General features: G+C 39.8%; 1 protein-coding gene across 1 annotated transcript; it reads right to left on the bottom strand.

Moving 5' to 3' along the window:
* Nucleotides 1-2,876: 2,876 nt before the first annotated feature.
* LOC308686952 (uncharacterized protein) lies at nt 2,877-11,507 on the bottom strand. Its single transcript, XM_081359085.1, has 4 exons — nt 10,276-11,507; nt 8,155-9,519; nt 6,709-6,864; nt 2,877-4,999 (listed from the first exon to the last, which is right to left on the bottom strand). Exons 1-3 carry the CDS (start codon nt 10,331-10,333, stop codon nt 6,836-6,838), a joined length of 1,452 nt encoding a protein of 483 aa, XP_081215211.1. The 5' UTR covers nt 10,334-11,507; the 3' UTR covers nt 2,877-4,999; nt 6,709-6,835.
* Between the last annotated feature and the right edge of the window lie 10,333 nt (nt 11,508-21,840).

Here is a 21,840-nt window from a genome sequence, read left to right as displayed (position 1 = left end):
GTTTACTGGGGGATTTTCCCTGGGATTTCTAACTGCCTTTGACTCCTTTCTCCTCCATCGGTAAGTCTCAGCAATTATAAATTAATTCTTGTGTTTTTTTTTGTTTTTCTTTATTTTTCTCTTCCCCGAGAGATGATTGTTAAATTATTGAAATAAAGGTGTTTATTCAAAATTGAACATCGTCTTTGGCTGTATTGTACGTGTACCTGTGTGTCCTTAATTGTATTAATATCATTGCAATAAGGGAGTAAAATCATTCCCTGGGTTAAATTCCCAGGGTGGCGTAGTCGGTGTTTTGTCTGTTCTTGTTTTAAATGCCACACCTACATGTCATCAGCTTTCTCTACCATGAACAGGATTATAATCAGTTTCCCTCAATACCTCATACTCAAGGATTCCCCTTCCGTCTCAGGACAAAGCGCTTAATGTAGCTTAATGGACTAATACAGTGATATAAAAGACCAATCTTGCTCCTTATTGGGGAAGTAGGCTGTAGGCTATAGGCTGTGTGTGTGGTGTGTTTGGTGTGTGGTGTGTGTGGTGTGTTTGGTGTGTGTGGTATGTGTGGTGTGTGTGTTATGTGTGGTATGTGTGGTGTGTGTGGTGTGTTTGGTGTGTGTGGTATGTGTGGTGTGTGTGTGTGTGTGTGTGTGTGTGTGTGCGGTATGTAGGCCCGGAGTGGGTAATCGGGAGAATCGGGAGATTTCCCGGTCAAGGAAATTATTATTTATTTATTTTTTCACATTTCAATGTCACATTAGTTACATTAGGCTACACACGTTCCGCATTCTGACACCGCAGCGCGCAGCCTCTGCATGGGTTGTACCATGTGAGGGAGTTCTCCCCTCCCCTCCTATAGAGTTGGTTGGGTCCATAGCCCGTCTTTTCCAAAAAGTTTTCTCAGGTAGGCTACCCCGGCACCGCCGGCGCATACTGATAGCTGGGCCGGCCGTAACGGTACGCGTCAGGGAGGATGGATGGGAGGAAGAGGCCAGGAGGTAGGCTATGGAAGCTTTGTTTCCGCCACAGAATAAAACATTTTAAAAGATAATTGCGACTTTTTCTCTCACAAAATTGCGAATTTACATCTCGCAATTCTGCGTGAAATAAAGTCGGAATTGCGTGTTATAAAGTCAGAATTGCGAGATATAAAGTCAGAATGGCCTGAAATAAAGTCGCAATTGCGTGTTATAAAGTCAGAATTGCGTGATATAGCCTAAAGTCGCAATTGTGTGTTATAAAGTCAGAATTGTGTGAAATAATGTCGCAATTGACCCTTCGCAGGGAGCTTGATTGACAGGTGATCTGACCAATCATTCTTCGCCATCCGCCATTTTGTCCGACAAAGCAGTCAGGAGAGTTAGTAGATTAACATGGGAGAATTTGAACTTGAAAAACGGAGTGTACTGACGCCTTTCCATGGTTAAAACAACATTCCTTCTTATGTTTGTTTATGTTTATTTGAGGCTATAAATTAACTAGAAGGAAGAGATGATCGGTTCACGAGAAGCTTTAACTGATGCTCTAAAGCAGTGGTTCACAAGCTCTCCTGCAGGGACCCCCTGACAGGCCATGTTTCTGTTTTAACCCTGAAATGGCACACCTGATTCAATTAGGCTACGTTTACACGGAAACGATCTGAAGAGAAAACGCAAAAGTGATCACTTTTTATTCTGCGTTTAGACGAGCGTTATGGGGGGGAAATCTGCGTGCATACGGTGACGCAAAAGTGTGTGAAATTCAATGTAGTATGCACTCCAGGCGGCTAGGTGGCAATGTGAAGCACTGATCGGTGCCTTCACTGTCTAGCAGACTTTTGCGTTTTTACCGTTTAGACGGAAACGCGACGGTGGAGCGTTTTTAAGATTTCCACTCTGGAGGGTGGTTTCACTTTTTTGCGTTTTTAAGCCCCAAAAACGCCGTCGCCGTCTAAACGAAAGGCACATCTGATAAAATATTTTTACGTTTTCACCCGGGACCGTTCTCGTGTAAACAGGGCCTTAATTAAAGGCTTAATGAGTAGACATGGTTTCAGATTTCTAAACACGAGCGCCAGTGATTGAATGTCAAAGTGCGGTTTGAACGCCCCGCCCCCCAGCTGAACTGGAAGTTTTGATTGGTTTTGCACCCGAGTCAGAACTGTCTGTTATTGGCTGAAGCGCAGGGCTGAGGGCTCAGCCTCCACCGCACGCAGTCGTTTGAAAAGTGTTTGTGAAATGTAAGCTCGCTCACGATCTGAAGAGAAAACGCAAAAGTGATCACTTTTTATTCTGCGTTTAGACGAGCGTTATGAGGGGGAAATCTGCGTGCATACGGTGACACAAAAGTGTGTGAAATTCAATGTAGTATGCACTCCAGGTGGCTAGGTGGCAATGTGAAGCACTGATCGGTGCCTTCACTGTCTAGCAGACTTTTGCGTTTTTACCGTTTAGACGGAAACGCGACGGTGGAGCGTTTTTAAGATTTCCACTCTGGAGGGTGGTTTCACTTTTTTGCGTTTTTAAGCCCCAAAAACGCCGTTGCCGTCTAAACGAAAGGCACATCTGATAAAATATTTTTACATTTTCACCCGGGAGCGTTCTCGTGTAAACAGGGCCTTAATTAAAGGCTTAATGAGTAGACATGGTTTCAGATTTCTTAACACGAGCGCCAGTGATTGAATGTCAAAGCGCGGTTTGAACGCCCCGCCCCCCAGCTGAACTGGAAGTTTTGATTGGTTTTGCACCCGAGTCAGAACTGTCTGTTATTGGCTGAAGCGCAGGGCTGAGGGCTCAGCCTCCACCGCACGCAGTCGTTTGAAAAGTGTTTGTGAAATGTAAGCTCGCTCAGTTGCTCCGTCGGTACTCTGTACTCTGTACTTTTGGTGAAAAATAAATGTAGCAAAGTTGAATACTTTATTTTAATTCTACTCAAGTAAAAGTAAAAGTACCACATTTTAATTATACTCAAGAAAGTAGAAAAATCTAAAAATCTACTCAAGTACTGTAACGAAAGTATTTGTAATTAGTTACTTTCCACCACTGGTGTGGTGTGTGTGGTGTGTTTGACAAACTTTACTGGCCTGCTTTTAGATTTCAAACTTATCAGGATACAAACAATTACTGAACTTTTCAACTGTCATGTGAAACTGGGTCATGTGGACCAAGTGACCATGTCACTTGAAGTGTCTTTGCATGAGACAGTCTTACTTGTGGAATTCACGAAAACAGTCCTTGTTTTTGTTGAGGCACAGGTGAACGGTGCACTTTGCACATTTGATTACAGTCTGGCCCTTGCAATGTGGGAGTTTGCAGCGTTGTCGCTCACTTTCAACCGTTGGCCAGTGACCCACAGCATCCGAACGGACTTCCTGTGTCGGCATAACCGTAGCTGGACCTCGATGTTTCTTCTTCTCAAGCTCCCTTTCAACATCCATTGAAGGCCGCCCCCTCTTCTTCTTTGACAGATCCTTGCCTTGCATGCAGAGTGCCTGTGCAATAGATGTTCTGAAAGCAAGCAAATCCTTCTGCTTCTTTCTTGGGACTGTCAGTGACTCACAATCCCGCCGATACAACAACCAGCTGTTGACAATGACCATGTCCACAAAGTGAAAAAAGAGTCTATGGTAGTACTTTTTTGACCTTACGTGGATGCGGTGATATGCAATCAGTGCATCAAGAGCATCAACGCCGCCCATGAACTTCTTGTACAGGCTGATGATGCTTGGGCATTCCACAGTCACTTTCTGTTTCAGATTTTTATCCCATCTTTCAATGTTGGAAACAGGCTGTGCACTGGCAAAAGTGCTTGCAACGATCACCCCTCTCTTGTCAAACCATTTGACTGCTCTTATTTCCACATTGTCAACAACAACCTGTTGCTCTTCAAGTGTGCCTCTTCCCTTCTTCTTCATTTCTGTGTCTGCACTGAAACTGCACCCTCGTAGGCGACACTGCCGTACAGTCCCAAGAGCTGGTATCCCGTTGTTTGCGAGAGCAACAAACAAATCCAAAGAGGAAAACCATTTGTCAAAGTACACCAGATGATTGACAGCCCCATGGATAACTTGTGTAAGCTTTAGCACAATGTTTCCACTTGCCCCAATGTCTGGTAGTCCTGGTACAGGCTCAATTTTCCCTGCAAATATGTCAAATGAATGCACCAGGCCTTTTGTGTCACAAAGTACAAAGATCTTGTATCCCCATTTGTATGGCTTATGGGGGACATATTGCTTGAGACTTGATTTTCCTTTGAATGGCACAATTTGTTCATCAATAGACAACATTTGTTCTTGAGGGAGAGCCTGAAATTTGGGGAGGAGTGAATCAATAAGTGACCTGACTTTGAAAAGTCTATCACTGTTGTTGGGTGCCATGTTGTCATTGAAATGAATGAAATGTTTTATTTCTTCCCATCTGTCTCGGGACATCACATCAGCAACATGCGGTATTCGACATGCACTGGACCAGTACATTCTTGACCTCGGTAAATTGAAAACACTCATGTACACTACAGTGCCAATAAACTGCTCCAGTTCATTCTGATCCAATTTGAGGGCACCATTTGGATTTTGTTGTGTGCAATAAAGATTGCTTTGTTCCACAATAGTATCCAAAAGATCAGAATCAAAAAAGTCTCTGAAGTATTGAATGGGCAATCTGATTGCATCAGCATCTGGAAGAGCACCTTGCCAAATTGGAATGTCTTTTGCAGACTTATTTTGCTTCACTGTCTTCCATACTACCTTTTGTCTTTTTCTTTTTGTAGTGGTAGCTGATTTCCCTCTTGCAGCAGTAGCACTGGTGCTAGGATGTACATCACAATTTCCATCGGAGTCTTCATCATTGTTGCTGTTGTCAGTACTCTCACCATCGCTGCTTTCATCACCTGGTGTAGGAGTGTGGTCTTCATCACTATCCCCACTGTCACTGAGACAGCTGTCGTCACTTTCAAATGATGGAATCCTGATTTTAAGTCCGCCTGGTTGCTTACCATAGAACGTTGTTGCATTCATTATGTTCTGTGTTAAAACAAACGACAGGAATTGCTTTTATATCCTAACATGCTATTTTTTGTGGACGAATGTCGCGAATTCGCTACAAACATAAATCTACAAAGTACGTATAAAACATTCGTCACATGAAGTCTATATGAATAACATAGCTATAGAAGCAATCAATAAGCTGGTACATATTTTTATCTTAGCACAACTTACCTCATTTTGGGCAAAATTTCAAACGGTCCTACGAGAAACCAGTGCGTGGCTGCGTGCAAAAGTTTCCTAGGTATGTATCGAATGTGCAAAAACAAGCATTAGGGGAATACACACGCTATCTCGCCTGCAGTCTGAATGGAAGGAGTTTGAAGCGGATTCGCGACAGTCTGCGTTTTAATGTCATGAAGATGATGTGTTATAAATCACTAGTTTGGTCATGAAACAATGTAAATCTGGTGAGCATCAGCATGTCATAATAATGAGAAAATTTTACGTAATAATGAGATACTTATAATTACAACTCAATATCTCATAATAATGTAAAAAAAATGTGAAGCAGAGAGCAAGCAACCACCAAGATGTCCTGTTGCTCATCATGGCTGTTAGTAGAGGTCGACCGATTCATCGGTTTTGCCGATTAATCGGCACCGATAGTTGATTGGTGGAACTATCGTTATCGGCAAAAATACTTACCGATAGTTTTTCCTGGTTGCGTCCGTTGCTGGAGCGGCTGAGAAGCGCGCGCTGTCATTCATTACACAGTAAGAGAGAGCTGAGAAGGCTCTGCTGGCATCATGCAGTACAAGAGCGGCCTCTAGAGGTGTAATACAAACTATCGCTGATGCCTCGTGTTGTTTATTTCCACACGTGATTCTGCGTGCTGCACTGAGAGCACACGCTGCGTGGAGAGCGCTCAGATGCGCGTTTAAACCACCAACAGCTAAAAGGTATTTTTTCATATCATTATAAAGCGATTAATTTGTTGACTAAATGCTGCATTAGTAGAGAAAGAACAGCACAACAGTTTGTTTGTTTGCCTTCGAGGCTGAGAGGACGCTAACATTAGTACCAGTACCTCAAGTGGTTAAAACACTGACAAAAATAAACTAAGTCCGAACCGAATGCATATTTAAAGCTAGAGACGTAAGATAGCAAACTGATATGTTCATACAGCCGACAGAAACATAAATCAGAAAAGCATTCGATTTCGGTTATTTTTTCATCATCACTTTAATATGTATTTTGTTATTTTGATTAGATAATCATCAAGTGTTTATAAAATAGAAGCAAAAGTGTGAGACTATACATGTAATATTTATGTCATTTCAATGCTCTGGCGTTGTAGATATTTAAAGTTGGCCATCTTTAAGCATGACTGTTTGGATTCATTTGAAATTATAACACTTACAATAAAATTACATATGTAACATTAACTATGGTTAATAACTGCTGTATAAGGATTGTTCATTGTTTGTTTGTTAATTAACATGTACTAATACATTTTTAAATTAAGGTTTTTATTTGTTTACCATTTGTTAACCATCAAACTAACATGAATGATCAAGGTGCAATTTGTTATGAAACTATCGGTTCATTAATCGGTTATCGGCAAGTATGGCCCAACCTAGCTATCGTTATCGGTAAAATCCACTATCGGTCGACCTCTAGCTGTTAGGAAACTAACTTACACAGGAGAGACTTTATTGCTCAGCACATAAAGATAAACTACTTACTGTGATCTCAAACTGTGATTGTTTTCCATTTGAGTGAGTCACTGAAGATAACTGAAGGAACCTCTCTCCACATGGATCATGGTTATCCGGTTTCTCCACTGTGTGGATCTTCATGTGTCGCTTAAGTTCACTTTTCAAATAGAAACTTGTTCCACACTGATCACACGCAGAGCCGGATTAACGCAAAGGCAAACTAGGCACGTGCCTAGGGCCCGATTGGCGGGATGGGGCCCAGACAGAGGGAAAAAAAAAATGCAAATGTCCTATCTACAATTTATTTCAAAATGCATTAATTAACTAAAATAGTGACGATGTTTATCTTAACCATAGACTGTTACATTACGTCACATTAACGCCAGCCCATGACTGTATATAGAGGCGCCAGCCAGTTAAGTCCGAGGGGACGTCAGCGGCGGTCAGAGGCGGTCAACGAACGCATCCATCAGGTGCAGCGAGTGCGAAGCAAAAGCCTAAATAGGCACGCAAAGAAACACAGCTCGTAATGCAGGTCATCGATTTTGGAGTGATTGCAATGTATTTTAAATATAAACTTGTGGGCTACTGTAGATCAGCGTCATTTCTGGAAAAATCATTCACCGCTTTGTTAGTCTACGAGTTTAAAAGAGCGCGAGCGTCATTAACGTGCCCAGACGCGACGCTTTGAATTTGCGCGTACAATGAATAACATCGCGTTGGGAGCTGACTAGTAAAAAAGCTACAAAAGTAAAATACAAGACGTTTGTATTCAAAGTTAAAAAACCAACACACTGCAACATTTTTAAATGTTTCAAATAAAGGATCTCATATCTATGGGTCTATCTTCTATATTCTGATGCTGATGATTAGATAATACCCTGACATCATAGCCTATACGAATATTAGTTTAGAATCTTTTTCCTGCTCAGTAGCGATCGTATCTTTCTCTTCCACTTGATTTGTGAAGAAAAAAACAGGAATATTCAGCGAGGATGTGTTAAATATATAAAAGTGATAGTGAAGACTTTTTTAAAACAACTTTTTAATAATCAAAAAATCCCGAAAAAAAGTATCACGTTATAAAATAAATATTAAGCACCATTTCTAACATTTGATAATAAATCAGAATATTATAAAGTTTTCTGAAGGATCATGTGACACTAAATTCAGCTTTGCATCACAGAAATATATTTTATAGTATAGTAAAATAGAAAACCATTATTTTAAATTGTAATAATATTTCACTATATTATTTTTCTGTATTTTTGATCAAATAAATCCAGGCTTGATGAGCATAAGATACTTCTTTCAAAAACATTAAAAATAGTAATTTGTCCAAACTTATGTACTGTGTAAGTAAAAACATACTAAATTTAAAATTAAATGTTGTATAAATAAAAAGGTTAGGAATCATATTTGTTTCAAGTGAACATGAATTTTGCCTAGGGCCTCCTAATGTCTAGAACCGGCCCTGATCACACGTGTGCGGCTTCTCTCCAGTGTGGATCATCTCATGGGTTTTCAGATTTGATGATCGACTGAATATCTTGTCGCAGTGTGAACACTTGTAAGGTTGTTCTCCAGTGTGGATCCTCTCATGTGATTTCAGACTTATTAAATGATTGAATCTCTTGTCACAGTGTGAACACTTGTAAGGTTTTTCTCCAGTGTGAATTCTCTGGTGCCGTTTTAAACTGTCCGCTGTAGTAAAAGTCTTCTCACACTCAAAGCACATGTACTCTCTCACACCAGTGTGTATTTTCTGGTGTGCTTTTAAATTGCACAGCACTGAAAAACTCTTTCCACACACAGAACATGAATATGGCTTCTCCTTCGTATGAACTCTCAGATGTGACTTCAGGTCTGATGCCCTAAGAAATGTTTTGCTGCACTGATCACATGCGTAAGGCTTTTCTCCAGTGTGGATCCTCATGTGAAGATTAAGATGTTCTTTTTGTGTAAAGCTCATCCCGCACTGATCACATGGGAACGGCTTTTCTCCAGTGTGGATCCTCATGTGAATCTCAAGACTTTGTTTGCTTGGGAATCTCTTTCCACATTGATCACATGTAAACGGCTTCTCTCCGGTGTGGATCCTCATGTGGCGTTTAAGACCATCTTTGCTTGTGAGACTCTTTCCACACTGAGTGCAGGTGAAAGATTTATTGGCTCTTCTTTTCTTTAAAAAATTATTTTTAGTCTTTGAGCGACTCAAAGGTTTTTCTCCAGGTTTGATATGATGTTCCTCCTCCACTTCACTCAGTTCTTCACTCTCCTCCTTCACTTCACTCAGTTCTTCTCTCTCTTCTTTCACTTCACTCAGTTCTTCACTCTCTTCCTTCACTTCACTCAGTTCTTCACTCTCTTCTTTCACTTCACTCAGTTCTTCTCTATCCTCCTTCTCTTCACTCAGTTCTTCACTCTCTTCTTTCACTTCACTCAGTTCTTCACTCTCCTCCTTCACTTCACTCAGTTCTTCACTCTCTTCTTTCACTTCACTCAGTTCTTCTCTATCCTCCTTCTCTTCACTCAGTTCTTCACTCTCTTCCTTCACTTCACTCAGTTCTTCACTCTCCTCCTTCACTTCACTCAGTTCTTCACTCTCTTCCTTCACTTCACTCAGTTCTTCACTCTCTTCTTTCACTTCACTCAGTTCTTCACTCTCTTCTTTCACTTCACTCAGTTCTTCTCTATCCTCCTTCTCTTCACTCAGTTCTTCACTCTCTTCCTTCACTTCACTCAGTTCTTCACTCTCCTCCTTCACTTCACTCAGTTCTTCTCTCTCCTCCTTCACTTCACTCAGTTCTTCTCTATCCTCCTCCACGTCCATCAGGTCTGAAGTGAAAGAAAAATATTATTATTCTTCAAATTAATACAAGAGAAAAAAAATGAGGTGAAAGAACAATCAAGTAGACAACTGCTATAAAATATTACCATTTTGCTGTTTTTTTTTTATTTTTATTAATTAAATACAGTTAAATAAAGCGAGTTCCCCTGTGTTCCAGTTCGAGTTTGGCGAACTCAATTCCCGCTCTGCTTGCCACAGAAACGCCACAATGTGTGTGGCCTCTTAAGTTTAATTACAAGAACAGAAGCTTTTTAAAGTCTAGTGGAGCAGATTGTCTATTTTTATCATATTTTTATTTATTATTATTTTTTATACATTAAATTTATCTTTGTAAAAAATACACAGCAGAGTGTGACATATCACAACAGTGTCTGTAGAAATGTCATATTCTGAAAGTCTAGACTGCCTGCGGCTTTAACTAGTTTTAAATGAAATTTTAGATTTTTGAGAATTATCTGTGTCCTACATGTGTCACTCAACCCTGTTACTTAGTTGATTTAAAAAAAAAAACTTGTGAACCAGATATAAGTTAAATTAAATAAAAGCTAAAATTATATTTAGTTATATTTATAAATATGAACATTTCTCAAACCTCGCTTTACTGACCATTTTTTGTAAACCAAAAATTTAACTTTTGTACCCATTTCATAGTTTAACTGTTTATCTAAATGTGATGAAGTGCTTGAATGTTTCTAACATGAATGTTCTTCAGCATCATGAATGAATGAAGAATAAACACCAACCTCTTTGTTCTTCAGGATCTTCAGTGTGTTTCATTCTGCAGGGTTCTGGATCACTCATGTTCTCACTGTCGTCTTTAATAAACTCAGTCTTTGCAGATTTCAGCTCTTCCTGATGCTCTGATGCTCGTCTTCACTTGTAGCTGATGGGAATTTACAGCATTTATTGCTGAATTGCTGTGGGAGGAGCTTCATTGGTGATGTAATTACAGTGGGAGGGGCTTCAATTATGGTAAATTTTAGTGGGAGGAGCTTATCTGCCAAATATTTATATAATATTTGCCCAAAATAGAAAATAAAAATATATCAGTTACTGAGTTTGTTTTATATTGGTGGTGAACAGATTGACTCCCGTAACACAGGAGAGGAATGAGGAGACAGTGTGTCAGGTTCGAGCTCTCTGCAGTAATTTATTTAAGAATTTTCTTCAGCAAATACATCTCTATTGTTAAGAGTCATTTTATGTTTCACACATTAATTATTCAGTGTCTTTTTAACATTACAATACATTTCAGTGTCCATGTCAATACAAAATCCATAATAAAATGAACCTCTAAGTACCAAATGCATGTTCACTTAGATGCATGTTCACTCTCCGTGCTTGTATTTTACACTATCAAAATGAAATGTAAAGACAATGGTAATATTCACCAGATATTTTTAGGATACTTAGAAACTTTCATTCACAGTATTTTATCAGTAGCCTATGACGTCAATACAGTACTGCAAATCATGCTCAGAACTAATAAAGTGCTCCAAGTGTAACTTAAAATCTCATTTTAAACTGTAACCATTCTTGTCTAAAATCATTGAGCAAAAAAAAAAAAAAATTTTAACCGATGGTGGGGAGTTAACATACAGTGAGCTAAACAATACTCGTTAACATTGCAAGCTCATAAAATATCTTCGCGTGCATGCACGTGGGAAAGTGTGTGTGTTGAGCTGACTTGCTCTCTAACGTGTGCGTTTTCAGTAAATTAGACAGTTACTCTGCCGGACTTTGCCCTCTCGTTTCAAACTCGTTACAAACAAAATACTTCACTAAAACAGTCCACTCATATCCCAAACACATTTCTGCATGGCTAAAGGTCTTTTTTGTACATTTACCCACCTGTAACACAGGAGAGGAACGATGCGTCCCAATTCGCATACTATCCGTCCTAAATAGTTTTCGAAAATAGAATTAGTACATCCCAAATCGTAGCATGCAGCCTGTGTAGCACGATGACGCAGCTGGATCAGATCCGACACGTACTGGACGCGCATGCGCGGTGGTGTGTTTTGGTCTGTACAAATAAAAAATTATAAAATTAAAATGAATTTAAGTTAAATATCAATGATCACTCGAGAGACAACTGCGTGATCTGACTGCTGTGATTAGTTTGTATATTAATGTTAAATTCAGGGTTTTTTATTTTTATTTTTTAGCCTATGTACATCATGGCATGATGTAAGTATAAAACTCTGTCGCTATAGAAACGCTAAAATGCAATCATGCAATGAGCTTCTCTACTACTTATTGTGAAATTGATATTTTTTATATTTACTATTAGCCTTATCCATACTGCAACATCCTTATGTTTGTATATGTGTGTGCCTAATGAAAAATACGGGACAAATCCTGTCCCTTATTGATTTGATTCGGGACGCATCATTTTACTTGTAAATACGGGACGATTCCGTATTTTAAGGGACGGGTGGCAAGAGGAACCTTATGTACAGATCACTGTGGAAAAATTTGTATAGCCATTAAAGAAGGAACTCGTACCAGGCAACATATCATTAAACACTTTCTTTTCTGGCAAGATTTAGTTTCTTGATGCTGTTATTATTTTTGCATTTTCCCTTGAATATGTACTGGTATTTTAAGTTGTTTACAGACCGTATTTAATTACAGAGACAATTACCTGACTCATTTTTGCTTTCACTCAACAGCAAATATGACCTGAATAAAATAAAATGGCTTTATTTTAAAATGTTCTGTGTACACGCAATAAATCCATCACATTTAGGTTTAAATTCATGTTATTTAAAATAATTGTAAAATTAACTATTTTGCACGTAGGTAGAGAGAAACTAGGAAAGCATCACATTTATGTAAATAATTACTTATTCATCAATATTTACAATAAATGAGGTGAAAACGGGAACTATTATCATGAAATAAAGAGTGTTTTCAGCAGATCTGTTAATATTGATGAGCCTCAGACTATCAACACTCATTCAACAAGCCATTCAGGATCATCAGCAGATCATCTCACTTTATTCTGAGTGTTTGCTGTTAGAAACACATTATTTGAGTCAAGATAGACGATAAAAGCTTGTAAAACTGCTCTAGTGAAAGACAAAACCAGTTTTTTTTCTCACAAATTAACATGGATCAGTGGTTCCCAACCTTTTTCACTCCAAGGCCCCCTAAGTGATTGAACACCTCTGATAAAACATTGCTAGTGATGACGTCACCCAAACATGTCAAAACGCCTATACAAATAACAACAAGGATTACACGCCACTTTCTCTTTATTCCAGCTGCTCTCTTTCTGCTGGTTGTGTTAGGTTGTGTTGATATGGAAATCATTTTCATTTTATTTACTAATTCAAGCAGAATCAGCAGAAAATAAAGGACAATAACAATGAGATGTTAATTAAAAAGCGTAAAGAGTTTAATCAATCATCATATGAAGCCAATACAAACATTAAGTAAAAGTGAAATAGAATGAGACAGATCTCTCTCTTTACTGACTTATAAGAGCCAAAGCATCTCAAGAGAAGAGAAGAAAAGAGTCCAGTTTCAAAGATACATAAAAATATATCTTGCATTTCCATGGAAGAGTAGAAGTGGAAGAGAAACTAGATGTTCTGATGAAAAACAAAGAAGAAAAATTAATATCAGATTCATGTCTCTCTAAAAGTGTTATGACTTCTTCTTCAGCTCCTGAACCGCTTCTTCCCAGTGTGAACTCTCATGTGAAGCTTAAGAGATGATTTACAGATTTAGGTTTACAGACATTTTTAGCTTCTGTTTTTCCTTTCTTATTCACGTCCATCAGATCTAAAAGAAAAAGAAACATAAAATCAAGTGAGATTTCAAATGCGAGACAAATGTGAAATGAAAAGTGAAGCTCAAAGATAACTGTCATTTTAATCTCATCAAATCTGGTCAACAACTGCTGTGCACGATTATGATCTATTTTAATGTCATGAAGATGATTTGTGTTATTAATCACTAGTTTGGTCATGAAACTCTAGATGACGCAGGCTTGACGTGATCTGTAAGAAATCACATCGTTTCCTACACGACACAAGCTGATTGGCCTCTAAACAATGTGAAACAACTTGTTGGCAGACGGCTCTTTCACAACCAGCATCAAACAAATATGTGTTGGACTGAAGGAAAAGCTGTTGTAAAAATTTCTGCCAAAGCACTAAATGTAAATGTCTTGTAAATGTAAGAAAAAACTTTCGAACATTAATCGATTCAGTTCAAAGTGTCCAGAAATGCAGAAATAGAAGTAGCAGAAATGCTAATGTTTCATTTAAAGTAATTATAATCTTTAATGCTGGTTTCACTAGTGCCACCAAATGCTCTTAAATGTGAATTTGCTCAAAGTTTATAAAGATGAACTACTTTCTGTGATCTCAGACTGTGGTGATGTGGTTTCTCCACTGTATGGATCTTCATGTGTCGCTTCAGGTTAACTTTAACAGAGAAACTCTTTCCACACTGATCACACGTGTGCGGCTTCTCTCCAGTGTGGATCCTCTCATGTATTTTCAGATGTGTTGACTGATTGAATCTCTTGTCACATTGTGAACACTTGAAAGGTTTTTCTCCAGTGTGAATTCTCTGGTGCTGTTTTAAAAAGCCCACTGAAATAAAAGACTTCCCACACTCAAAGCACACATGATCTCTCACACCAGTGTGGATTTTCTCATGTCTATGTAAAGTTTGCCGCACTGAAAAACTCTTTCCACACACAGAACATGAATGCGGCTTCTCCTTCATATGAACTGTCAGGTGTGACTTCAGGGCTGATGCACAGAGAAATGTTTTCACACACTGATCACATGTGAACGGCTTCTCTCCGGTGTGGATCCTCATGTGAACATTAAGATGGGATGATTGTGTGAAACTCTTCCCGCACTGATCACATGTGAACGGTCTTTCTCCAGTGTGGACCCTCATGTGAACTTGAAGATTTTTTCTGTGTGTGAAACTCTTCCCACACTGAGTGCATGTGAACGGTTTCTCTCCAGTACGAACTCTTATGTGAACCTCTAGTTGTTGTTTGCTTGAGAAACTCTTTTCACAGCAATTACAAGTGAACGGCTTCTCTCCAGTGTGTCTCCTCATGTGAACATTAAGACCTTCTCTGTTTTGAAACCTCTTCCCACACTGATCACATGTGAACAGTTTCTCTCCAGTATGAACTCTCATGTGTTTCTTAAGTACAGATGATCGCAAGAAACTCTTCTCACAATGATGGCATGCATGATGTGGCTTCTCTCCAGTGTGATCACTCATGTGAAGCTGAAGACTTTGTTTGTATGCAAAGCTCTTCCCACATTGATCACATGAGAACGGCTTCTCTCCGGTGTGAACTCTCATGTGAATCTCAAGATTTTGTTTGCGTGCGAAACTCTTTCCACACTGAACACATGAGAACGGCTTCTCTCCAGTGTGGATTCTCATGTGAATCTCTAGACTTTGTTTGGTTGTGTAACTCTTTCCACACTGAGTGCAGGTGAAAGATTTCTTGGCTCTTGTTTTCTTTAAAAATGTATTTTTACTCATTGAGCGACTCAAAGGTTTTTCTCCAGGTTTGACATGATGTTCCTCCTTCACTTCTCTCAGTTCTTCACTCTCCTCCTTCACTTCACTCAGTTCTTTACTCTCCTCCTTCACTTTCATCAGTTCTTCACTCTCCTCCTTCACTTTCATCAGTTCTTCACTCTCCTCCTTCACTTTCATCAGTTCTTCACTCTCCTCCTTCACTTCACTCAGTTCTTCTCTCTCCTCCTTCACTTCACTCAGTTCTTCTCTCTCCTCCTTCACTTCACTTAGTTCTTCACTCTCCTCCTTCACTTCACTCAGTTCTTCACTCTCCTCCTTCACTTCACTCAGTTCTTCACTCTCCTCCTTCACTTCACTCAGTTCTTCTCTCTCCTCCTTCACTTCACTCAGTTCTTCACTCTCCTCCTTCACTTCTCTCAGTTCTTCACTCTCCTCCTTCACTTCACTCAGTTCTTCATTCTCCTCCTTCACTTCCATCAGGTCTGAAATGAAAAGGGGGGGGGGGGTCATTTTCGGTAAATCTTCCAGTTATTCCAGAACATTATAGGCACATATCCCATGTTTCTGTAGTGAGAACTAAAATTTTATTTGAACAACGACACAATTACCTAATGTAATATTAACATTAAATAATAGAGAATACTGCCATAATTATGGCACCAACTTTTAGATTGCCATTTGATTTATTTGACTAAAATTCTTAATTTATTAAAGGCTGGTCAAACTAGACTTTTTCTTCCACTGACTTCCATTTATACGCATGTGAATGTAGGACACCTGCATTTGTATCAGGTGGACACTTGTGGCCAAGATTGACGCATCAGTTAAATTAAAAGAACACCAACTCATTGCAGTCAAGTGGAGAAGATTGGTATTTTTACATTTAGATGTATTATTATTTGTATGTTGAATTTATCTAAAAAAAAAAGTGTGACATTAAATCACAACCTTTGCACAGCAGAGTGTGACATATCACGACAGTGTCTGTAGAAATGTCATATACTGAAAGTCTAGACTGACCTCGGCTTTAACTAGTTTTAAATTAAATTTGAGATTTTTGAGAATTATCTGTGTCCTACATGTGTCACTCAACCCTGTTACTTAGTTGATTAAAAAAAAAACTTGTGAACCAGATATAAATTAAATTAAATATAGCTAAAATTATATTTAGTTTGACCTGATGTTGACAATAAATAAATATGAACATTTTTCAAACCTCATTTTACTGACCATTGTTTGGAAACCAAAAATTAAACTTTTGTACCCATTTCGATAGTTTAACTGCATATCTAAATGTGATGAAGTGCTTGAATGTTTCTAACATGAATGTTCTTCAGCATCATGAATGAATGAAGAATAAACACCAACCTCTTTGTTCTTCAGGATCTTCAGTGTGTTTCATTCTGCAGGGTTCTGGATCACTCATGTTCTCACTGTCCTCTTTAATAAACTCAGTCTTTGCAGATTTCAGCTCTTCCTGATGCTCTGATGCTCGTCTTCACTTGTAGCTGATGGGAATTTACAGCATTTATTAGGGAATTACTGTGGGAGGGGCTTCACTGATGATGTGAATTGGTGTGGGCGGAGCTTCACTGGTGATGTATTTGACATGGCAGGGGCTTCAATTATGGTACATTTTAGTGGGAGGAGCTGATCTGCCCAAAATAAAAAAGATATATTAGTTACTGAGTTTGTTTTATACTTATTTTTAAAATAATATAAATAATGTAAAGAAATTATTCCAAATATAAATAATGGTAAGAAAAACAGTTCAACGCAGAAAGACTAAAGAATAAATGTAGCCTACATAGTAACCAACAATTACTCTCAGTCTGACACCAATGAAATGAACTTTAAGTGTCAATTCACAGGAGATCTTAAGACATCAGCATAATAAATGAGGTGAAAACAGGAACTATTGTCATGAAATAGAGTGTTTTCAGCAGATCTGTTAATATTGATGAGCCTCAGACTATCAACACTCATTCAACAAGCCATTCAGGATCATCAGCAGATCATCTCACTTTATTCTGAGTGTTTGCTGTTAGAAACACATTATTTGAGTCAGGATAGATGATAAAAGCCTGTGAAACTGCTCTATTGGAAAACTTGATAAAGTTTGATTTTATGATAACTACATTCATCACAATAAAGTAATTAGATCATTAAATTGTGCAGAAACTGAACACGATCATAAAACTTTTACAAATAAAGAGCACCACAAGCAACATTATTCCAAGTGTAATAGATAGAATATTATTTATGTATAGATTTAAAATGAAGAGTAAAAAATGCTATACTCTTGAAAAAAGGTGCTCAAACTGTGCACACAAAGCCTTTAAACACACACACTCAATCTCACCTGTTTCTCACTCAATCTTCGCCGAGACGGTGTGGAAACGCTCTTCATGGGGCTCACAGATGGATCTGACAGAGGATCTCGAGACTGCTGAGGCACATTCTCAGGATTCCTCTGCCAGTTCTGACATCTATGGCTTAAGGGATAGTTCACTTTAAAATCAAAATTCTGTCATCATTTACTCACCCTCAAGTTGTTTCAAACCTGTATGTATTTCTTTCTTCTGCTGAACACAAAGGTAGATATTTTGAAGAATACAGTTAACTGGAACCATTGACTTCCATAGTATTTTTTTCCCTACTATGGAAATCAATGTTTCCAGTTAACTGTTTGGTTACTGACATTCTTCAAAATATCTTCCTTTGTGTTCAGCAGAAGAAATAAATTCATACAGGTTTGAAACAACTTGAGGGTGAGTAAATGATGACAGAATTTTCATTTTAAAGTGAACTATCCCTTTAATTTATCGGGCATCAATGAGAAAGAAAGGGCTTTCCTCCTTGATGCCCCGATTTCGCCTTCTGGCCTGTTCGGCGATGCCGTAAATACCGTCGTCGACAGGTTTCAGGAGGCGAAGAAGCATTCTGCAGCCTTCAAACAATACCTCCCTCGCCGCACCAAATCTAAGAAGTCTGCCCCCAGTAGGCAACCGTAGCCATCCACCAGCTCCCCCGCCTACAGACAGGCTCAAAAAGAGAGTGTCGTGTCTAGAGCCCCCCCCTCGAGGAGCCCCAACCTGAGGGCTGTCCTGCAGGCTAAAAAGGCTTTGTCATAGAGATCCTAGCCAGCCTAGGTTCTCTGCAGGCGGCCCCACCCATGGCGGAGCGATCCAGGTCATCTCCTCCGCGGAGCCCTGTCCACCCCACAGGCCTGCGGCCAGGCAGCAATTGCTTTCGGTCGAACCCTGCCGGAGATCCGCTTCAGGGGGTCGAGAGCGAATCCCGATTGATACCTGAAGCCAGCCTTGAGAGTTCCCAAGAAGGATGGGGGGTTGCGTCCAATAATAGATCTCAGGCACTTGAACTGGTCTCTGAGGAGGCTCAGGTTCAAGATGCTCACCATTCCTATCATCGTGAACCAAATTCAATCAGAGGATTGGTTTGTCACGATAGATCTAAAGGACACATACTAACACATTTCCATCCTTCCATCTCACAGGAAGTTCCTGAGGTTTGCTTTCGGGGGTGAAGCATACCAATATCGGGTTCTTCCGTTCAGCCTAGCTCTCTACCCTTGCACATTTACCAAATGCATGGATGCAGCTCTAGCACCGCTGAGGCTCCAGGGCATCAGGGTGCTCAACTATATCGACAACTGGCTGATTTTGGCCCAGTCACAAGAGCTGTCATTTCGGCATCGAGATGTCGTTCTCGCCCACATCCAGAGCTTGGGGTTGAGACTCAGCACGAAGAAAAGCGTGTTGGCACAAGCCCAGAGAACCACGTTACCGGGAGTGGTGTGGGACTCGGTCACAATTATCTCCTGCATGGATCGAATCCATCCTCGCCACGGTGTCCAGGATAAAGCTAGGCCAAGCCATCACTGTCAAACACTTCCAGAGAGTGTTAGGTCTCATGGCAGCAGCGTCCAATTTTATTCCATTCGGCCTGCAGCACATGAGGGCCCTGCAGTGGTGGTTGAAAACCAAGGGGTTCTCCCCGAAGGGAAACCCATTCCGCATGATCAGGGTTACGCAGAGATGCCTTCGTTCTCTATGTGGTTTCTGTCCCAAGGCCCCGTGCTGGGAGCGTCACGCCGGAAAGCCATTTCGACAGACGCCTCCCTCACGGGCTGGGGTGCAGTAATGGACGGCCGCGTTATGAGAGGCCTAGGGCAGGACCATCATTCCTCCTGGCACATAAATTGCCTGGAAATGTTGGCGGTGTCCCGAGCTCTGAGGAGCTTCCTGCCGGACCTTAAAGGTCCTCATGTCCTTGTGAGATCAGACAGTAGTGGTGGCCTATATAAACCTTCAGGGAGGTCTGAGGTCTCGTCCTTTATACAGACTGGTGCATCAGATCCTCTTGTGGTCCCAAGGGAAACTGTTGTCTCTCAGAGCAACATACGTCCCGGGGAATCAGAATCAGGGAGCAGACATCTGCTCATCTGCTCAGACATCTGCTGAGGCCCAGGGAATGGAGACTCCACCCCGACGTGGTGGAGTCAATATGTCAGAGGTTTGGCCCAGTGGAAATGGATCTATTTGCGTCTCAAAAGACTACCCACTGTCCGCTGTGGTTTTCCTTCACACATCCAGCCCCGCTGGGGTTGGATGCCATGGTACAGACGTGGCCAAGGCTGCGAGTTCTAGAGAGGGTCCGTCGCAACGGGATCAGTCTACTGTTGGTAGCCCTATTGTGGCCGGCCCGAGTATGGTTCTCAGACATAATTTCTCCTGGATGGCGCTCAATGAGGGCTCATTCGACCAGAGGCATGGCGTCCTCTAGAGCCCTCCTTTCGGGTGCCCCGATCCAGGAAGTCTGTGATGCAGCAGGATGGGCAACCCCTCACACTTTCATTAGATTTTATAGCCTTGACATTCCATCTACACTTGCGCTCTTGTCCTAAGTGTGCCTCTACGCAGCTTCACACGGGGACAGGCAGGGCTCGTTGTGGCATAGTGGGTACTCGTTCCCCCAAAGTGTCATTTGACGCAGTTTTCATTCCCTTTCTCAGGGAACAAGGGTTAAAGTCATAACCCGAGACGTTTTCTTCCAGGACAACCTTTTATGTGGCTTGATTCGTGCGTCCTTCACAAAGCCAAATCTGTTTCTGTCACTGCCCGATTTCAGCCTTGTTGAAGATCATCACCGATCCTTCACCAAATTTCACAGTGGGTGCGAGACACTGTGGCTTGTAAGCCTCTCCAGGTCTCCGTCTAACCATGAGATGGCCAGGTGTTGGACAAAGCTGAAAACTGGGGGTGCTTCAGTAAGATTGCAATCAGGCAAATTTGTCTTTGTAAAGGACGCATGAATTAAGCCTGGTACAAGGTTGTCATGGAAGAACACTTGCTTCCTTCTGCTCTGACAATGTTCCCCAACTCTGAGGATTGTTTTTTTCAGCAGGACAATGGTCCATGCCACACAGCAATCAAGTCAATCAAGCTGTGGATGGAGAAGGGATTTCTGAACTCTTCCTAAGTAAAACATTAAACAACATATTGTGTTGTTTAAAAATGAATTTGAGCTTATTTTCTTTCCATTATTCAAGGTCTGACAACACTGCATATTTTATGTTATTTTGACCAGTTGTTTTCTGCATTGCAAATGCTCTAAATGAGAATATCTTTATTTGGAATTTGGGAGAAATGTTTTCAGTAGTTTTTAGAATAAAACAAAAATTTTAATTTTACCCAAACACATACCTATAAAAAGTAAAACCAGAGAAAATAATCATTATGCAGTGGTCTGAACAGAAACAAGGAGTATGTGTAAAAAAATTAATTAATGAAAGCCTGATGTCAAGTTTTGAAAGAATGACTAGGGGTATTACAGGTGTGGTGAGGTTGAGGCTATTTCATTGGCACATACTTGTATATGGGTCATTCTAACTCAAGAGGTCCAAAATTGTAAAGTGTGTTGCACAATTACCTTTATTTATTTGGTGTTGCAGAACCACCAGTGTTCTACTTGGTTTAACCACAGTAGCTGACTTTGAGTCATGACACACAACACATTTTAGGTATATCTCAATATGAGGTAAACCTCTATCACAGCTCAGGATAGTCCAAACACTCTTAAAAAAATACAGCACATCTGTACAAGAACTTGCACAATGTTGTTACTTAGACATTACATCCAAATTAATTGATCAAGAGTAACTTTTAGTGTCAATTTATAATGTGAGGGTTTCAATGTTTTTAGGATGGGGAAGCCTACTAAAGTATAGTGTGCAAGCAGACCATTTCAGGACAGAAACTTTATTTTGACTTTCATGAATGTGAAAAGAAAAATTATATTTATTTTTATAAACCGTATTTTTCTGTTAGCCAACTATCACAATCATAACTATACATATAAACCTCTTTTTTAATTGAAATGGAATATTGAATTTTAAAATAATAACAGTACAAGCCACTGTAGAGATGCATGTCTATCCTTCACAGCATTGCTTTCATTCTCATTAAAAATCAATAGATATGTTGTCTTATTTTTTCAAGTTGGCTCAACTTTTTTTATATATATATATATTTGTCTTGACAAGAAGTTTTAAGTTCAAAAGATTACCTGGTACTCATTAAATGAACTAAAGTATTTAAGTTGATATTAACTGGAGTGGATTAGTTGAGTTAACTTAAAAAGTTGAATGCGATAGGTTGCCTTGTTTTTTTTTTTAGTTAGCTCAACTATTGCATTCTAAACCAGAAATTCCAAGGTAGCAAAAGGTAGATAAAGACAAACCACATCCTCTT

The sequence above is a fragment of the Scardinius erythrophthalmus genome (genome assembly GCF_964197995.2).
Source record: "Scardinius erythrophthalmus genome assembly, chromosome: 1".
In the NCBI taxonomy this organism is placed as follows: Eukaryota; Metazoa; Chordata; class Actinopteri; order Cypriniformes; family Leuciscidae; genus Scardinius; species Scardinius erythrophthalmus.
This window is presented reverse-complemented; position numbering and strand designations above follow the sequence as displayed.